The sequence below is a fragment of the Coenobita brevimanus genome, chromosome 7, assembly GCF_032717465.1.
Source record: "Coenobita brevimanus isolate Jiangsu-jjx chromosome 7, ASM3271746v2, whole genome shotgun sequence".
Lineage (NCBI taxonomy): Eukaryota > Metazoa > Arthropoda > Malacostraca > Decapoda > Coenobitidae > Coenobita > Coenobita brevimanus.
In genome coordinates this window covers 7,178,396-7,192,992 of record NC_136960.1, presented here as the reverse complement: position 1 = coordinate 7,192,992, position 14,597 = coordinate 7,178,396, and the positions used below count along the sequence as shown (strand labels likewise).

Sequence of the window (14,597 nt, the reverse complement as noted above, 5' to 3'; positions counted from 1 at the left end):
TTTATATGGTTACCACCCAGAGTAGTCAATGGTGTCCTGGTGTACAGGAAGCCATTTGGCCTGTCACCCAGTGTAGAGTTGCCGATAGGCAGAAGGAAGAGGAAAGAATGGAGGAAAGAATGACAGAAGAGGGAGTGTAAAGTCACCCATAGGCAGAAGCAAGAGGAAAAAATGAAGGAAAGACAAGAGGAAGGAAGAGAGGAAAGGGCAGACACCCAAAGCGTCACTACATGGAGTGAGTGGATGGTTTAGGAGAATCCTTTTCTAGTGCAGAGGAAAATGAGGAAAATATCACCCTTCAGTTCAAAAAGGTCCCATTAAGCTGAATAAAACTGCCTAGATATAAAAAATTGAACAGAAAAGTGTCATCAGAGTGAAGTGATTAAGAGTAGGTAACTGGCCATAATCCCAGGTGTCTTTGACTCAGAGCCCCCAGTTGTCTCATAGGGTTACTTGAATGTAGCCACTTTGACTGGTATTCCTTGATCACAGACTATGTTTAGCCACACACACACACACACACACACACACACACACACACACACACACACACACACACACACACACACACACACACACACACACACACACACGTCAACCCATTTTTTTCTGTAAGAATATCAGTGCTGCATTATGAGCAATAGACCACTCTGTATTTAACAGTTTTGTTTCTGTCATACTTTACCCATTCCTGCTTGACCATCAGTGACATCATTTCTTCAGAATGTTGAGGCTTGTTACTGAATGGTAAATAAAGAATCTAAATACTAAAATCAGTTACTAGCCTCTCATAGTTACCTTTTAGGTCCCGTAAAACAAAGTTAAGGTGTGTTGAGTAGAGCTACCTGCCTGCGCCATGCAAGTTCAAGCTGGCCACTACATATCATTCACTCACATGGATTACAGTACCTCTCATACGTACATCTTAGTGTATTTTGACGCTCCTCATTCTTAATATAGAAGTTCACCTTTGTCCTAATTGCTGCTGCAAATAGGTCCTCAGTTATACTGTTGGGTAGAGAGAGCCTTATCAACATCTTATGCTTCCCTGGCTAATCATTTACAACCACCAAGGTCATACCCATAAGCCTATCACCTGGATGTTTAGGAATATAGTTTTATCGAGGATCTTAATCATTTACTAGAATAAACAAAAAAAATCCACATCAGTGTTCTCAAATCGGAAATGGTTTTGCACTGCACACACACCACATGCTGTTTATGCACACACACACACACACACACACACACACACACCGCTCGCTGGTGCAGTGGTAACGTTCTCGCTTGCCAAGTGGTGGACGGGAGTTCGCGCCTCGCTCAGGTTGCGAAAAGTTTCACTGACGAAGTGGGTGGTTACTGTCCCCCTTGAGCAAGGGGACGGGTGTGTGCTTGTGTGAAGGTCACAGCCTTGCCCTTAGATCGGACTATATGAGCTCTCAGCTCCCTTCCGGGAGGGTAAAAGCTGACGATCACGACCATCAAGTGATCCTGACCGACCTGGTGAATTACACACACATACACACACACACAACACGCTCCACGCATAACCAAACTGAGTACACCACATGCTGCAACACCACATCTTATATGCACACCACATACTGCACACACACCATTTCCTATAGTCGCGTCACATATTGTACACACACACACACACACACACACACACACTAGTTCATAACACCTCTTCCCCAGCCCAGGAACCTCAGCAGCTGTCCCTTCATAATGACTGCTGACTCAGTGCTGAGAGAGAGAGAGAGATTTTGTTCAGCAGCATCCACATTGCTTTGCTGGACTTACGTGGGTGTTTGCCTGGCTGGGTAGTAATATAACCAGCGGAGAGAGAGAGAGAGAGATTTTGGTAAGCATAATCCACATCGCTTTTGTTACGTGGGTGTTTACCTGGCGGGGTCGAAATATAAACAGCAGAGCACGTGGCGCTGATGACGTAGGTAGCAGCGGTGTGTATGTGCGTGTGTATATGTGGGGTCAGCTGGGCGGGGGTGTCAGTGTTGATCAGGCCATGGACGTGGGAGGGAGTGCGCCGCGGCCGTGGTGAGATGCTTTTTGGCTTGTGATGCTCGCGTTGAATCTTGTGCATTAGTGTGTGTTGTACTGGTGTTCAGGTTGATCTCCAGGCCTGCTGTCATGGAATGAGGAGGAGATAACTTGTACAGTGAAGTGTATATGCGTGAAGATAATTTTGAAAAATTTTTGGGAAAAGAGGACTTGATTGGAGAAGGCGGTGGCCATGCTTGGTGCGTGCTTGTGAATTACTGAATAACAACTGGGATTTTAAGGCAGTGAAATTGACAGAGCACATGGAGATTTATTATCGGCATGATTAACAGTGATTTGCTTAATTCTTTGACCAAGAAACATAATTCGTACGCTGAAATGAAATCCTCAGGTGCTAGCGATAACAGAATGAAATATTATCGTCGAAAATGAATAAGGATTGTTTCTTCATTCTTTTCGAGTAGAGGTACCCCATCAGATAAATGAAATCGTCTTATACATGCAAGAATTAAAAAGTTTATTTGGGGAATTACCGATTATTATGTGGGCGTACCTAAAGCTGTGTTTTTACTCATTATAATTAAGCGCGTGTTTAGTTTTGGCCTAACTTGGTAAAATATAATCGTGCAATGTTTAAATCATAGACAGAAAACAGTGTCAAGTGTGCAAAAGAACTAAAAAGAATTGAATGAAAAGAACACTGTAATTCATGCAGACTACAACACGCAACCATGGCTTTTCTATCCTGCCCCCTGTGACAGTTTCAGAGGTAAATAGACTGGGGTAATGCTGCAAAATATATGATTTTTTATCTTATATTCTGAATAGTGCCATATAACGGAACTAGTTGTGGAAAGCTAGAAAGTTGGTACGAACTTTATTCGTGTGTGTTTTTTTGGCTAGTGTTGTATCAGAAATTATGTTGGAGCGCTAGAAAGTTACAATACAAACTTTCTTCTTATATTGACAAGTACTGTATGAAACATTATTTTGGAAAACAAGAAACGTATGACTTGACAAGTGCCGTATGAAAAGAATTATTTTGGAAAGGTAAAATGTTACTATACGCACTCTTCGTTTAGTTTGGCTAGTCCCGTTTGAAATGATTCTGGTGAATACCTTACCTGCCTGCACCCCGCCTCCGTTATCATAGCATTGATGGCAAAATTGTATGTGTGGCAGGTTAACCCTTTCACTGCCACAGGTCTCCCCTAAGCTTTAGACCAGCCAGCGGTACCAAGACAAAGTTTTAACAAGGATATCGAACTGAAAAGGTTTGTGGAGAAGTTTGTTGTCCCTTCATTTGGGTAGTTTTCTCAGGTGTATAATATCTCACTGCAGCAAGATCAGCATAATTTGTTTTACCTTTCCCATCATGGGAGATGTTCTTGAGGAATAGATGCCGACATTCAGTCAGTAATATGGCCAGAATAAGCTGGTATCCTAAAGAGTACCGTCCACTTATTCGATGTAATGCTATAGCCAGTACAGGTGACAAAATAATTTCCCGTAGTCTAGAAATCCATTTAATAAAATAATTTCTAATACTCTTGGAAGCCATTTAGCGAACAGAATAATTTCCTGTTGTGTAGGAATCCTTTTATTACGTTGCGTGGTAACTATATAACCTAATTGTGGATGCCTGGGGGTTTAGTGGGTTAAGGCACGGCAGCCAGGTGCGGCCAGTCGGGGTTTAGTTCCAAGGAATGGTTGAGGTTTACAGGCTAGGCTAGGAAAGGTCTTTCTGTTTATTTATTGTCAGAAGCCATAATTCCATAAGGGGTGAAACCAGACAAACCGCCTCCACGTCGCCCTGTCCTGTGCCATTTGGCTGCCGTTCCTCCATATCACACATCCCTCTCGCAGTACGGTATGTCTACTCCGTCCCTTCATATCATCCTTAGTCTCCCTCTCCTCCTCACCCCCTCTACCTCACTCAAATACTCTTCTAGTCAGTCTTTCATTCTCCAGTCTTTCTACAGGGCCAAACCATCTCAAAATATTTCTCAAGAATGGTAAAATGGTTAATTAACCCCTTAACCCGATGTAGTATTTTTTTTCTTTTTAGTTCTCTTTAGTCGATTTTACTCAAGTCTGGAATCACGTCTTGTCTTGTTGGGGTCAGTGAAGGCATCTATTATTCCAGTTGGAAAGCTGGTTCCCAAACTGAATAAAGTCGTCTGGAGGTAGCAAGAATAAAACGAAAAATAGCCTACGTCATCAAAGTGATGGAGTTAAAGAAATGGTAAAAATAATACTTCTTATAAAATTATGTACGTGTAAACTGAAACAAAAGTTGCTAACAAAAGCATTTCCCAGTTAACTTTTATTATACTGGGTCACCATTATCAGTAATGGAACATTGCAGCGGTGTCATACCGGAACGCAATACTCCACTGGCACATACGCAACATCATCGGGGTTCACTCGCATCAAATTTCTTTACGTAAATAATGAAAAATGGCTGAGAGTGGTGCATGATTGTATTATACGTTTTTCCTGTTTATCGCATTTCCGAACAGACAGTAGGCTGTATGGTTGTAATGATTAAGAATGATTTTATCTCCATCTCAGTCAGATTGCTTAATTCAGTGAATAATAATGACGGCGGTGGATAAGAATGATTGTGTTAACTTCATTGGTAATTATGAAACTACGTGCGGATAGGTGTACCTGTAAGTCGTTTGGCCATGGGAGCCAGGATTCCGAGGGCTTGAATGGTGAATGAATGAGTGTATGGCCCATTTTACTGGACGTAAGATACTGTTGATTAGTTCTCACACTATCACATTCCCTCCGTTACTCTGCTTTCTGGGCCCTTCCTCACCACACTTGGAGGTGAGAAGAGATGATGATTATGGTACCGTATATATTGCATGCATCTGAGCTGTGTGTGATTATAGGACTTTTTACCTGACAACAGCTCTCCATGTGTCGCGATATTGGAGGAATATACCGTAGTAGATATACCCGGAATTAAGATCAGGTACCGGTATTGGAGGAAGTTTTGGCTATGGGAACTGGTGAGGTGTGAGAATGGATACGCGAGTGTGGGAATGTGGGTGGAAATATGATAACTAAGCTGCCATATAGCTTAGGAAATTGGTAGCCAGGTATAATTAAGTTCAGATAACCGGTGTTGAGGGAAGGTTTGGCAGTGGGAACAAGTGAGGTGTGAGCATTGATACCTGAGTGTGGGAATGTGGTTTAGTGGTGGAAATTTGAGAAGAACGGAGGACCTTACTGTTGATTGAAAATGGTAGATGTAATTAAGTTTAGATATTGATACTGGAGGAAGGTCTGGCTGTGGGACCAGGTGATGTTATAATAGATTGATACCTGAGATAGTCGAGTGAGGGAATGTGGTTTAGCGGTAGAAATATAAGAACGAAGCTGCCTCGTTGTTTAACCTTTTTACTCCGATGATGTTTTATACCATACAGAGGTGTGCAATAATACCTTTATCTTTCGTATCCCTCAACGATCTGGGGTCTCTTCTGCTTAAAACGAGTCAGTGTGCCATGAGTAATAATGATGATAATAATAATGATGATAATAATAATAATAATTAATAATAATAATAATAATAATAAAATCATTATTATCATCATCAGTCCGGCACATTTAGCTGAAGGATAGAGGACCAGTTTACTTCCCTTGGTGTGTGTGTGTGTGTGTGTGTGTGTGTAATTCACCGGGTCGGTCAGGATCACTTGATGGTCGTGATCGTCAGCATTTTACCCTCCCGGAAGGGAACTGTGAGCTCATATAGTCCGATCTAAGGACAAGGCTGAAACCTTCACACACCCACACACCCGTCCCCTTGCTCGAGGGGGACAGTAACCACCCACTTCGTCAGTGAAACTTTTCGCAACCTGAGCGAGGCGCGAACTCCCGTTTACCAGATGGCAAGCGAGAACGTTACCACTGCGCCTGCGAGCTGTGTGTGTAATTCACCGGGTCGGTCAGGATCATTTGATGGTCGTGATTGTCAGCTTTTACCCTCCCGGAAGGGAGCTGAGAGCTCATATTGTCCGATCTAGGGGCAAGGCTGTGACCTTCACACACGCACACACCCGTCCCCTTGCTCAAGAGGGACAGTAACCACCCACTTCGTCAGTGAAACTTTTCGCAACCTGAGCGAGGCGCGAACTCCCGTCCACCAGTTGGCAAGCGAGAACGTTACCACTGCGCTGGTGCAGTGTGTGTGTGAGAGAGAGAGAGAGAGAGAGAGAGAGAGAGAGAGAGAGAGAGAGAGAATGTGTGTGTGTGTGTGTGTGTGTGTGTGTGTGTGTGTGTGTGCACCTGTGGGCGTAGACCACACTTGTGCCGATAAAACTATCTTTACCAGCGTTTGCATTTGCTTTTTGTTTTATTTTCTCTTTCATTTGAGAGAGAGAGAGAGAGAGAGAGAGAGAGAGAGAGAGAGAGAGAGAGTGAGGTGAAGAGAATAGATAGAACTAGCCTGTACGCAGATATTATAAATATACCATGTATAAAACGGACGAAAATATAATCAACAATACTCTTTTTACTCTAACTTGGCCTAAAATTGACATCCCTACATCTTGAATGTTGGGCTGTTACTTTAGAATAACACTAGAATATGATGCTAGTCACGAAGAAGTCCAGTGGAAAGGATACAGAACCGTAGTATTGTTCTTTTCTGCCACTAAGCCACGTAAATTAAACCCCAAAAGCGACGAAAAACTGGGGCAAGTTAAGGTGAAGGGAGTATCGATATAAATAGTACCGTACCGCATAGGTTAGACAGTACGTTCTAAGGTGCTGAAGTCTTCGTGTGTACAACAAATGCCACCATGACACCACACCCCCACATCACCACCAGGGCACAAATACCCACCGTCCCTACGCAATACATGCTAAGGCTCTTTTATTTTTTATTTATTTTTTTTTTTTGTGAGTGTACTGTAGGTTAAGTAAGCTATCTGACTAGGCAGAGTTATATGCACATACAGGAGTTATGTTTGTTGAGAAGATACCTGACGACACCTACATGATACTGTGTCTAAGATAGGACCCAGTGACACATGATACTGATTCTCATAATTATAGGACCCGAAGACACATACCTTATATATACTGTTTCCCTTTTTGCAGGTACGGGTAACTTGCGGTGTACCAGGATACAAAAATCCACACTGGCAGACGAAAAAAAAAAAATGTATTTTGTATTCTGTTTCATGGTCGCGATAGCGTGACTCTTCAGCCGTTGTGGTGTACCGTAGACTGTCTCCACATCCCGTTGCAAAGAGAGGTAGGTCAACTGACATCATTTTGGTTCGCTTGACGCCTTCCCCCCAATTGTAAACGCCTAAACCCTCGTTTGACCGTGTGGAGAGGATGGAGAATGAGAGACTGACTAGAAGAGAATGAGGGAGAGGAGGAGGGGGAGACCATGGATGAGATGGAGAGGGTGGATAATGAGAGACTGACTAGAAGAGTGTGAGTGAGGTAGAGGGAGATAGGAGGAGGGGGAAGTCAAGATGAGATGGAGGGATGTAGAATGGGAGACAGACTTAAAATAGTTTGTGTGAGTGAGGTGGAGGGAGAGAGGAGGAGGAGGAAACCAAGAATGAGATGGAGGGATGGAGAGGATGGAGAATCAGACACTGACTAAAGGAGTGTATGTGAGTGAGGTTTAGGGGGTGAGGGGGAGGGGGAGACGAGATGGAAGGATGGAGAATAAGAGACTGATTACAAGAGTGTATGTGGGTGAGGTGGAATGAGAGAGGGACACCAAGGATGAGATGGAGGGATGGAGTAGAGAGATATGTGAGAGAGGGATTGTGTGAGTTGGAGGAAAGGCAGCCAAATGGTGGAGGATAGAGCCAAGAGTAAATGCACTGTTGCTTCTTTGTGCATAGGGTACCGTAAATATGTTCATGTTGCGAGATGTGTAGTGTGGTGATATCAAAACGACTGGAATAATGTGCATTGTAAAAATCAGCTTACGGTAATGTGCAAAATAAATCGCTGAGGAAAAGATGCTAAGGAGTCTACCACGCGGATAAGGTAAGAAATTGCTCTTTATCGTCCTCCTTCTCTTCATTTTGGGTACCGAAGATAGTTTTTCCTTTTTCTTTCCATCAATTTTTTTGTTTTCTTTTTTTTTTCACGTGTGATTAAAATGTCTTGTACTAAAATTTGCCCGATATCCACCTAACACACCTAAGCTCCCAAACTTCCCCAGTTGAAGAAAAGCGTGTGACTTTAGGTGGAGTAACATACGAGAGGAGACGCGAGAATGGCGTGGTTAAAGGCACACGTATTAACATTGCCAGTCTCCTAAACTTGGCCCTTCATGTCCCCTCCCACCCCCTACCCGGCCCTGTAAGTCAACATTTCACCCCTATGCTTCTTTCACGCTAACTTGGTCCAGATTTTCGTTCTTTTGCTGCTTATTTCACGCGACTCGGTGGCAGAAAGAGATGATACTACAGCTCTACATCCATGCCCTAGCACTTCTTCCTGACTACCACCGCACGATTGTGTTAATCTGTTGTTACAGCACAGCATTCAAGATAGGGAGATGTCAATTTTAGGCTGTTAGACTAAAAGGGGCATACCAGGCTGTGAAGGTCCCCTGCTAACCCCTATCAATCTACATAACTCGAGTTCTCAGTATTGTTCTCGCCTAACGACCTATATTTACATCCTGGTTGGAGTGAGTGAGTTAGGTTATACTCTTCTAACTCTAACTTGGCCTAAAATTGCAATCTCCATCTTAAACAGTGAATTATAGAGAGATTAACACTTGATTAAGATGCTAGTCAGGAAGAAGTGCTGTGAAAAGGATGTAGAGCCGTCGTATTATCTTGTTTTGCCACTGACCAATATGAAATAATCTGCAAAAGGACAAAAATCTGGGCCAAGTTAGAGTAAAAACCGTAAAGTTAAGTTGCCTCCATCTGACCGCAATTCCAGTCCGTAATTCTTTTTCACGCAGCCTCGGAATTGTGTTAAAAGTTTGCAAATCCAGTGCGTAATATTCATGCGGGTTGGAAGGTTTGGAATCTCGTTACATTTAGTTTGGAACTCCAGACTTTTAAAAGGATTATCGACCACACGTGTACAGCCGGCACCAGTAATCGTGTCTCGTCTCCCATTTTTTATTTCCATGAGCGTAGAAAATCAGTTTCGTGAATCCGCAGCAGCTGACCGGATGACAATGATCTCTGGCCAGCTAAATTCATCATTGTCAGTTGCTAAGGATTCACCTCGCCGATTTTCAGAGTCTATAAAGAGTAAAATTCAGGCGAGGCGACAGGACTCTTGATGCCGACTGGACTTTTTCCCGCCACTCCCTGTTGCAGTAGTGGTGGCCAGACGAAGCACTGCAATTGCATGGGTATTAGGCTTGTTGCTTAATCCTTTCAATTTGATGACGTGTTTTGGTGCGTGTGTGTGTGTGTGTGTGTGTGTGTGTGTGAGAGAGAGAGAGAGAGAGAGAGAGAGAGAGAGAGGTCTGATTATTTTAGGAGACCTCTTTTAGTGAATGGGCTAAAGACTGTGTATAGCTCATCCAGTTCTTAAAATATACCCCACAAAAAGTCTGCTGGTAGTAGAAAGAATAAAATGTAAAAGACACCCTTGGATTGAAAGAGTTACACATGTTGCTCACCGTACGAGAGGTCCTTCTTATACCGAATGAAGTGTAACAGTAACCAGAGTAACAGAAAAGCGTCACTGATACACAAAGGGGTAGTGGAGATTATTTCCAAGCAGTTAACTCACGGCGCGCGGGTCCTCGTAGTTATTAGGTCAGTGAAATCGTGTAGTAGAAATCTTATCATCCTCTTTTTTTTTTTTTTTTTTTTTTCCAAGGATGAGATTAGGTTGAATCAGGGAAACAAGAAAAGATATTGTTTATTCAGATTCTTTTTGTACCTTTCTGTTCAAGCGCCAACACTGTGGAGAACGTTGTCGTTGAAGGTCAGGCACGAATAGACATAAGATAGCAGCCTGATAACCTTGGTTCCTACGGGGAAAGATAAGGCAGGAAAGAGAGAGTTAAAACACGTTAATCCTCATCATCTTGTAGCGCGTATAAATTCCGATTTGATTTCGCACTTCCCTACATAATTTCCTTCAAGTCTCCGAGCTGCCTCTCTCGGTCCGCTTCTCGTTATTGCATTCTGAGAGAGAGAGAGAGAGAGAGAGAGAGAGAGAGAGAGAGAGAGAGAGAGAGAGAGAGAGGAGGGGGGAGTTGCAATCTGGACGTAAATGACTATTCCATTGCTAAGAGATGTGACAATGAATGAGAGAGAGAGAGGGAGGGGGGAGAGGGGAATGAATGAAACCGAAATTTGATTGCGATGAGTAGGACGTTAAAGCCTCAATTTCAGGCTTCCGAGGAGAGAATAATCGCATTTGGATTCCTTGCTCGATAATCTGGCCAGGATTTGAATTTCTCTTGACAATCTGGCCGGTATTTGGATTCCTCTCGATGATCTTGTCAGTCTTGAAGCTGTATTCGTTTGTCCTCAATAGTCTTTCTAGCATTTTTGCCTCGTTCTATTAAAACTGGGCCCGCAGAGTGTCAGTAAGCTCTTTATAAATTGTGGTGGTGGTGGTGGTGGTTGTGGTTGTGGTTGTGGTGGTTGCGGTGGTGGGTGGTGATGAGTAGCAGTGGTAAATGCGATCTTGGTGGTGATGGTGGCTCTTTGGCGGTGATGGTTCTTATTGTGGTTGCGGTGGTGGTGGTGGTGGTGGTTGGTTGTGTTGGTTCAGCGGTTGTGGTTGTGATTGTGGTTGCGGCTGTTGTGGTGTTGATTATGGTGGTTGGTTGTGATTGTGGTTGCGGCTGTTGTGGTGTTGATTATGGTGGTTGGTTGTGATTGTGGTTGTGGTGATGGTGATGTAGCGGTGGTGGTAATAACTGGATGCGATGGTGGTGATGGGTGGTGGTGATTTAGCGATGGTGGTTGTGATTGTGATTGTGGTTGTGGTAGTGGCAGTGGTAGTTGTCTGTGATTGGAGTTGTAGTGGTTTAGCGGTGGTAGTTGTGTTTGTGGCTGCGGTGGTAGATTGGGCTAGTGTAGCGGTGGTGGTTGATTGTGGCTGTGGATGTGGTGGAGGAATGGAGAGAAAACCAGTGTTGAGACCAGTTTGTGAGTAATGTAGCAGCTGTCACAGTAAACCCTTCACCCATAGGACGTATTTTTATTTATTTATTTACTTATTTATTCGTATTGCCAACTCAGACAACCTTCATTAAAGAGAAGTGACGTCTACTATACTCTTTTCACTTTAACATGGCCTAAAATTGCCGGGTCTCCATCTTGAATGCTGAGATGTAGTGAAAAGACAAGCACCAGAATCCAGTGCTGTCGGACGATTTTTTCTGTAATTGGGGTCGGTTCAGTCAGTGTCCTCAGCACCTACCCTGCATCATTTATTCATTTCCTTCTCCCACTGCCACACCCACGCCCACACCAGCAGACTGAGCCGCTCCTACAGCACGTCAGATACTGCTACGTGAGTTTCATGTGCAGCGCTATTCTCTGGTCACCATATAATTGTCTGGAGGTAGCAAGAATAGAATATAGGCGAAGTTCTCGGGCTGAAGGGGTTAGGGCCGGACACTGCAGCTCTGTCTAGTGTCTGTCTTCCCTGATCTTTGTCTGTCTAGTGTCTGCTGTGTTTTCTGTGTGTATAGTGTCTGCTGTGCTCTCTGTTTGTCTAGTGTCTGCTGTGCTCTCGGTCTGTCTAGTGTCTGCTGTGCTCTCGGTCTGTCTAGTGTCTGCTGTGCTCTCGGTCTGTCTAGTGTCTGCTGTGCTCTCGGTCTGTCTAGTGTCTGCTGTGCTCTCCGGCCGTCTAGTGTCCGTCTGTCTAGTCTCTGTCTTCCGTGCTTTGTCTGTCGTTGTTTTAAGCCACTTCCCGACCCAGAAAAAGAAAAAAAAAAGGGAAGGGGGACGGGATGAAGGCCAAAGCAGCAGAACGTGTCCCTTCAAAAGAAAACTGAACAAAATGAAAGCCAGAATCAACACTCGTTAATTTCGAGATGCCTAGACACATTGCATTTTTTTCCCTTGAATCCCTCTCATTCTCTTTCCAAAATTTCAGCGATTCGTCTGCCGTTGTGTCAGGCATCGCAAAGACTTTCAACATAGCGTGGCACAACTCTCTTAATTTCAAAACTACCCTCCTATATTTTTTTTTCCCCCTTTGCCACAACTTTCTTAAAATCCAAACTACCCTCTTTTATTTTTTCCCCCCGTGCCCTGTTTCTGTGCCTTCATCTTAAGTTCTGGTCGTTCTGTTCATGTAGTTCTTAATGACCAGCGTTCTTGTAAAATTATCAATGGTGTTATTCCTTAGAGATCCGTTCATCAGCCAACTGTCTTCTTCCTCTGAGCTCTACATCCAGCCCTATCCACTCGTTCGCGGCCAGTGTTCTCTTGCATCTCAAAATATACGGAACTTAAATGTGTGTGTGTGTGTGTGTGTGTGTGTGTGTGTGTGTGTGTGTGTGCTTCCAGTTTTTTTTTGGAAGCCTTGTGTTTTTTTCTGTTCTGTCTGTCTGTCTGTCTATCTATCCATCTCAATGTGTCTGTCTGTCTGTCTGTCTGTCTGTGTGTATATTTGTCTATCTTTTTTCCTCTTTTCTTTTCCTCTTTCTTTTCTTTTTCATTTTTTTCACGTAAAGGAGAGACACCACGAGGAGCAGCGCACCTTGAGACAAATGCCGGGGTATGAGAGCAGCTTTGATTAATCCCCCACAAGAATAGCCAGCCTTGGGTTCTTCCTTTTTTTTTTTTCTTTTTTTTCCAGCGTCGAGTGCTCTGGGCTTAATCCGGGCTTGATCTGGGCTTAAGCTTTGCTCCATTCTCGGGCTGTCCTGGCTCACCGTCGACCTCTTTTCTCCTCACCACCCACTCTGATTTCTCTCTCTCTCTCTCTCTCTCTCTCTCTCTCTCTCTCTCTCTCTCTCTCTCTCTCTCTCTCTCTCTCTCTCTCTCTCTCCTACACACACACACACACACACACACACACACACACACCTTTTCAGACAGAGGAGCTCATTCGTAATTTCTTCTGGCTGTCTTCTGATGGTTTTATTTCTCTAAGTACAGCCATTTCAAACTTGGAATGCTTAGAGATAGATTTTCCTAACCCCTTCACTACAAGAGCTGTCCCCTAAGTTGAAAATAAAAGCGTAGTAGAAACAAAATAAGAATGTGATGTGCTGTGGCAAAGGGGGTTCATGGTGAGATGTGAAGCAGAACAAAATGATGATGTGTGGGATCAGATGTGTTTTGTCGGCTTTACCACTGTGATGGAGAGCGACTGTGGTTTATATCTTACAGTTTTTTCTCCGTGTTATTTCTTGCTTCCACCAGACTATATTATTAAACCGAGGAAGTGTATGATTCGGGGGTTTGAATTACTCTCCATTAAATCACTTAGTGCGGTGACGTCTTGTATGTCTTATGAGGTTGCTTTCTCCATTTTTCTTAACCCTTGTAAGGTAATCTTGATTTTGTTACTATATTAGGTAACGTGGGGGCTTCAATACACGAGTAATTCAACCCCTTATCTGTAAATAGGGCCAGAAAAAATAAAGTTTAATTGAAAAAATATATATTTTTTTAAAGTTTATACAAAAATGGTTAAATTTTAGGTATAAAAATTTTAAAATTACATCTTGCAAAATTGAAAAGTAATATCATGATTCCTTGGGTGGTCTGCAGCAGACCGGTGTTGGGACCTTCTGTATACAAAAGGAGAAAGACAACAAATTGAAATAAAAAAATCACAAGAGGGCACAACTGAGGTTACATTATAGGTAATCTGGGGTCTAACATACCCCAATGGCTCTATAGAGCAAAATCAGAGCCAGGTACAGCTATGACCCCATCATCCCCATGAAGAGCATCACTAGGCAGGAAGGTAATGAGACGGACAGATCTGTAGACCTTATGCTCATATTTTTTAAAATTAAATTTCGGGGACTGGGGTCTCTGAGACCCCACATTACCTGTCTAGGGTTAAGCCGCCTGTCTTTATTAGGTAACAGCGAACATGAATTTAGAAAAAAAATCTAGTCTTACCGGTATATATTTTCTTTACTGTAGAGGAGATTTTTCGTGGTTAAATGGACGCCCTCTTCATTATAGTCTTGTTACTGGCAGAAGATGTTATTAAGATTAGGCAAGACCCCTTGTAGTGAAGATAGGACGACCCCTGGTAGTGAAGGTGTTAAATATGAGCTAATGGCGAATGTGGTGGGGTGCTGGGGTGTGGAAGGCGTGGCTGTGCATTTGAATTAATACGACATATGCTAATGGTGCCTCACGGGGGGCGTACGGACCTTATTGTTCTGTTAAATTATTGCTTTCTAGGCGTGCAGATTTCGGTTACAAAAGTTTACTTGGATTTTACGGTGACTTGCCTGTGTAGTCCGTCCCTATCATTAAGAGGATAGGGAGAGGAGATAAGAGAAGGGGGGGAATGGAGGGAAAGGGAGAAGAGCAGTGGATAAGAGGAGAGGAGAGAGGTAGAAGGGAAAAGGTAGTGGGTAAAGGTAGAGAAAGAGAAACCTTAAGATT

General features: G+C 43.4%; 1 protein-coding gene across 1 annotated transcript in view; it reads left to right on the top strand.

The window, feature by feature from the left end:
* LOC145404769 (uncharacterized) overlaps positions 1-9,322 on the top strand; it is a 33,414-nt gene extending 24,092 nt beyond the window's left edge. Inside the window, exons 7-8 of the mRNA XM_080276301.1 lie at positions 8,237-8,376; positions 9,122-9,322. Coding sequence (XP_080132427.1) covers positions 8,237-8,376; positions 9,122-9,322 — 341 coding nt within the window. The remainder of the gene's footprint in view (positions 1-8,236; positions 8,377-9,121) is intronic.
* Positions 9,323-14,597: the final 5,275 nt, after the last annotated feature.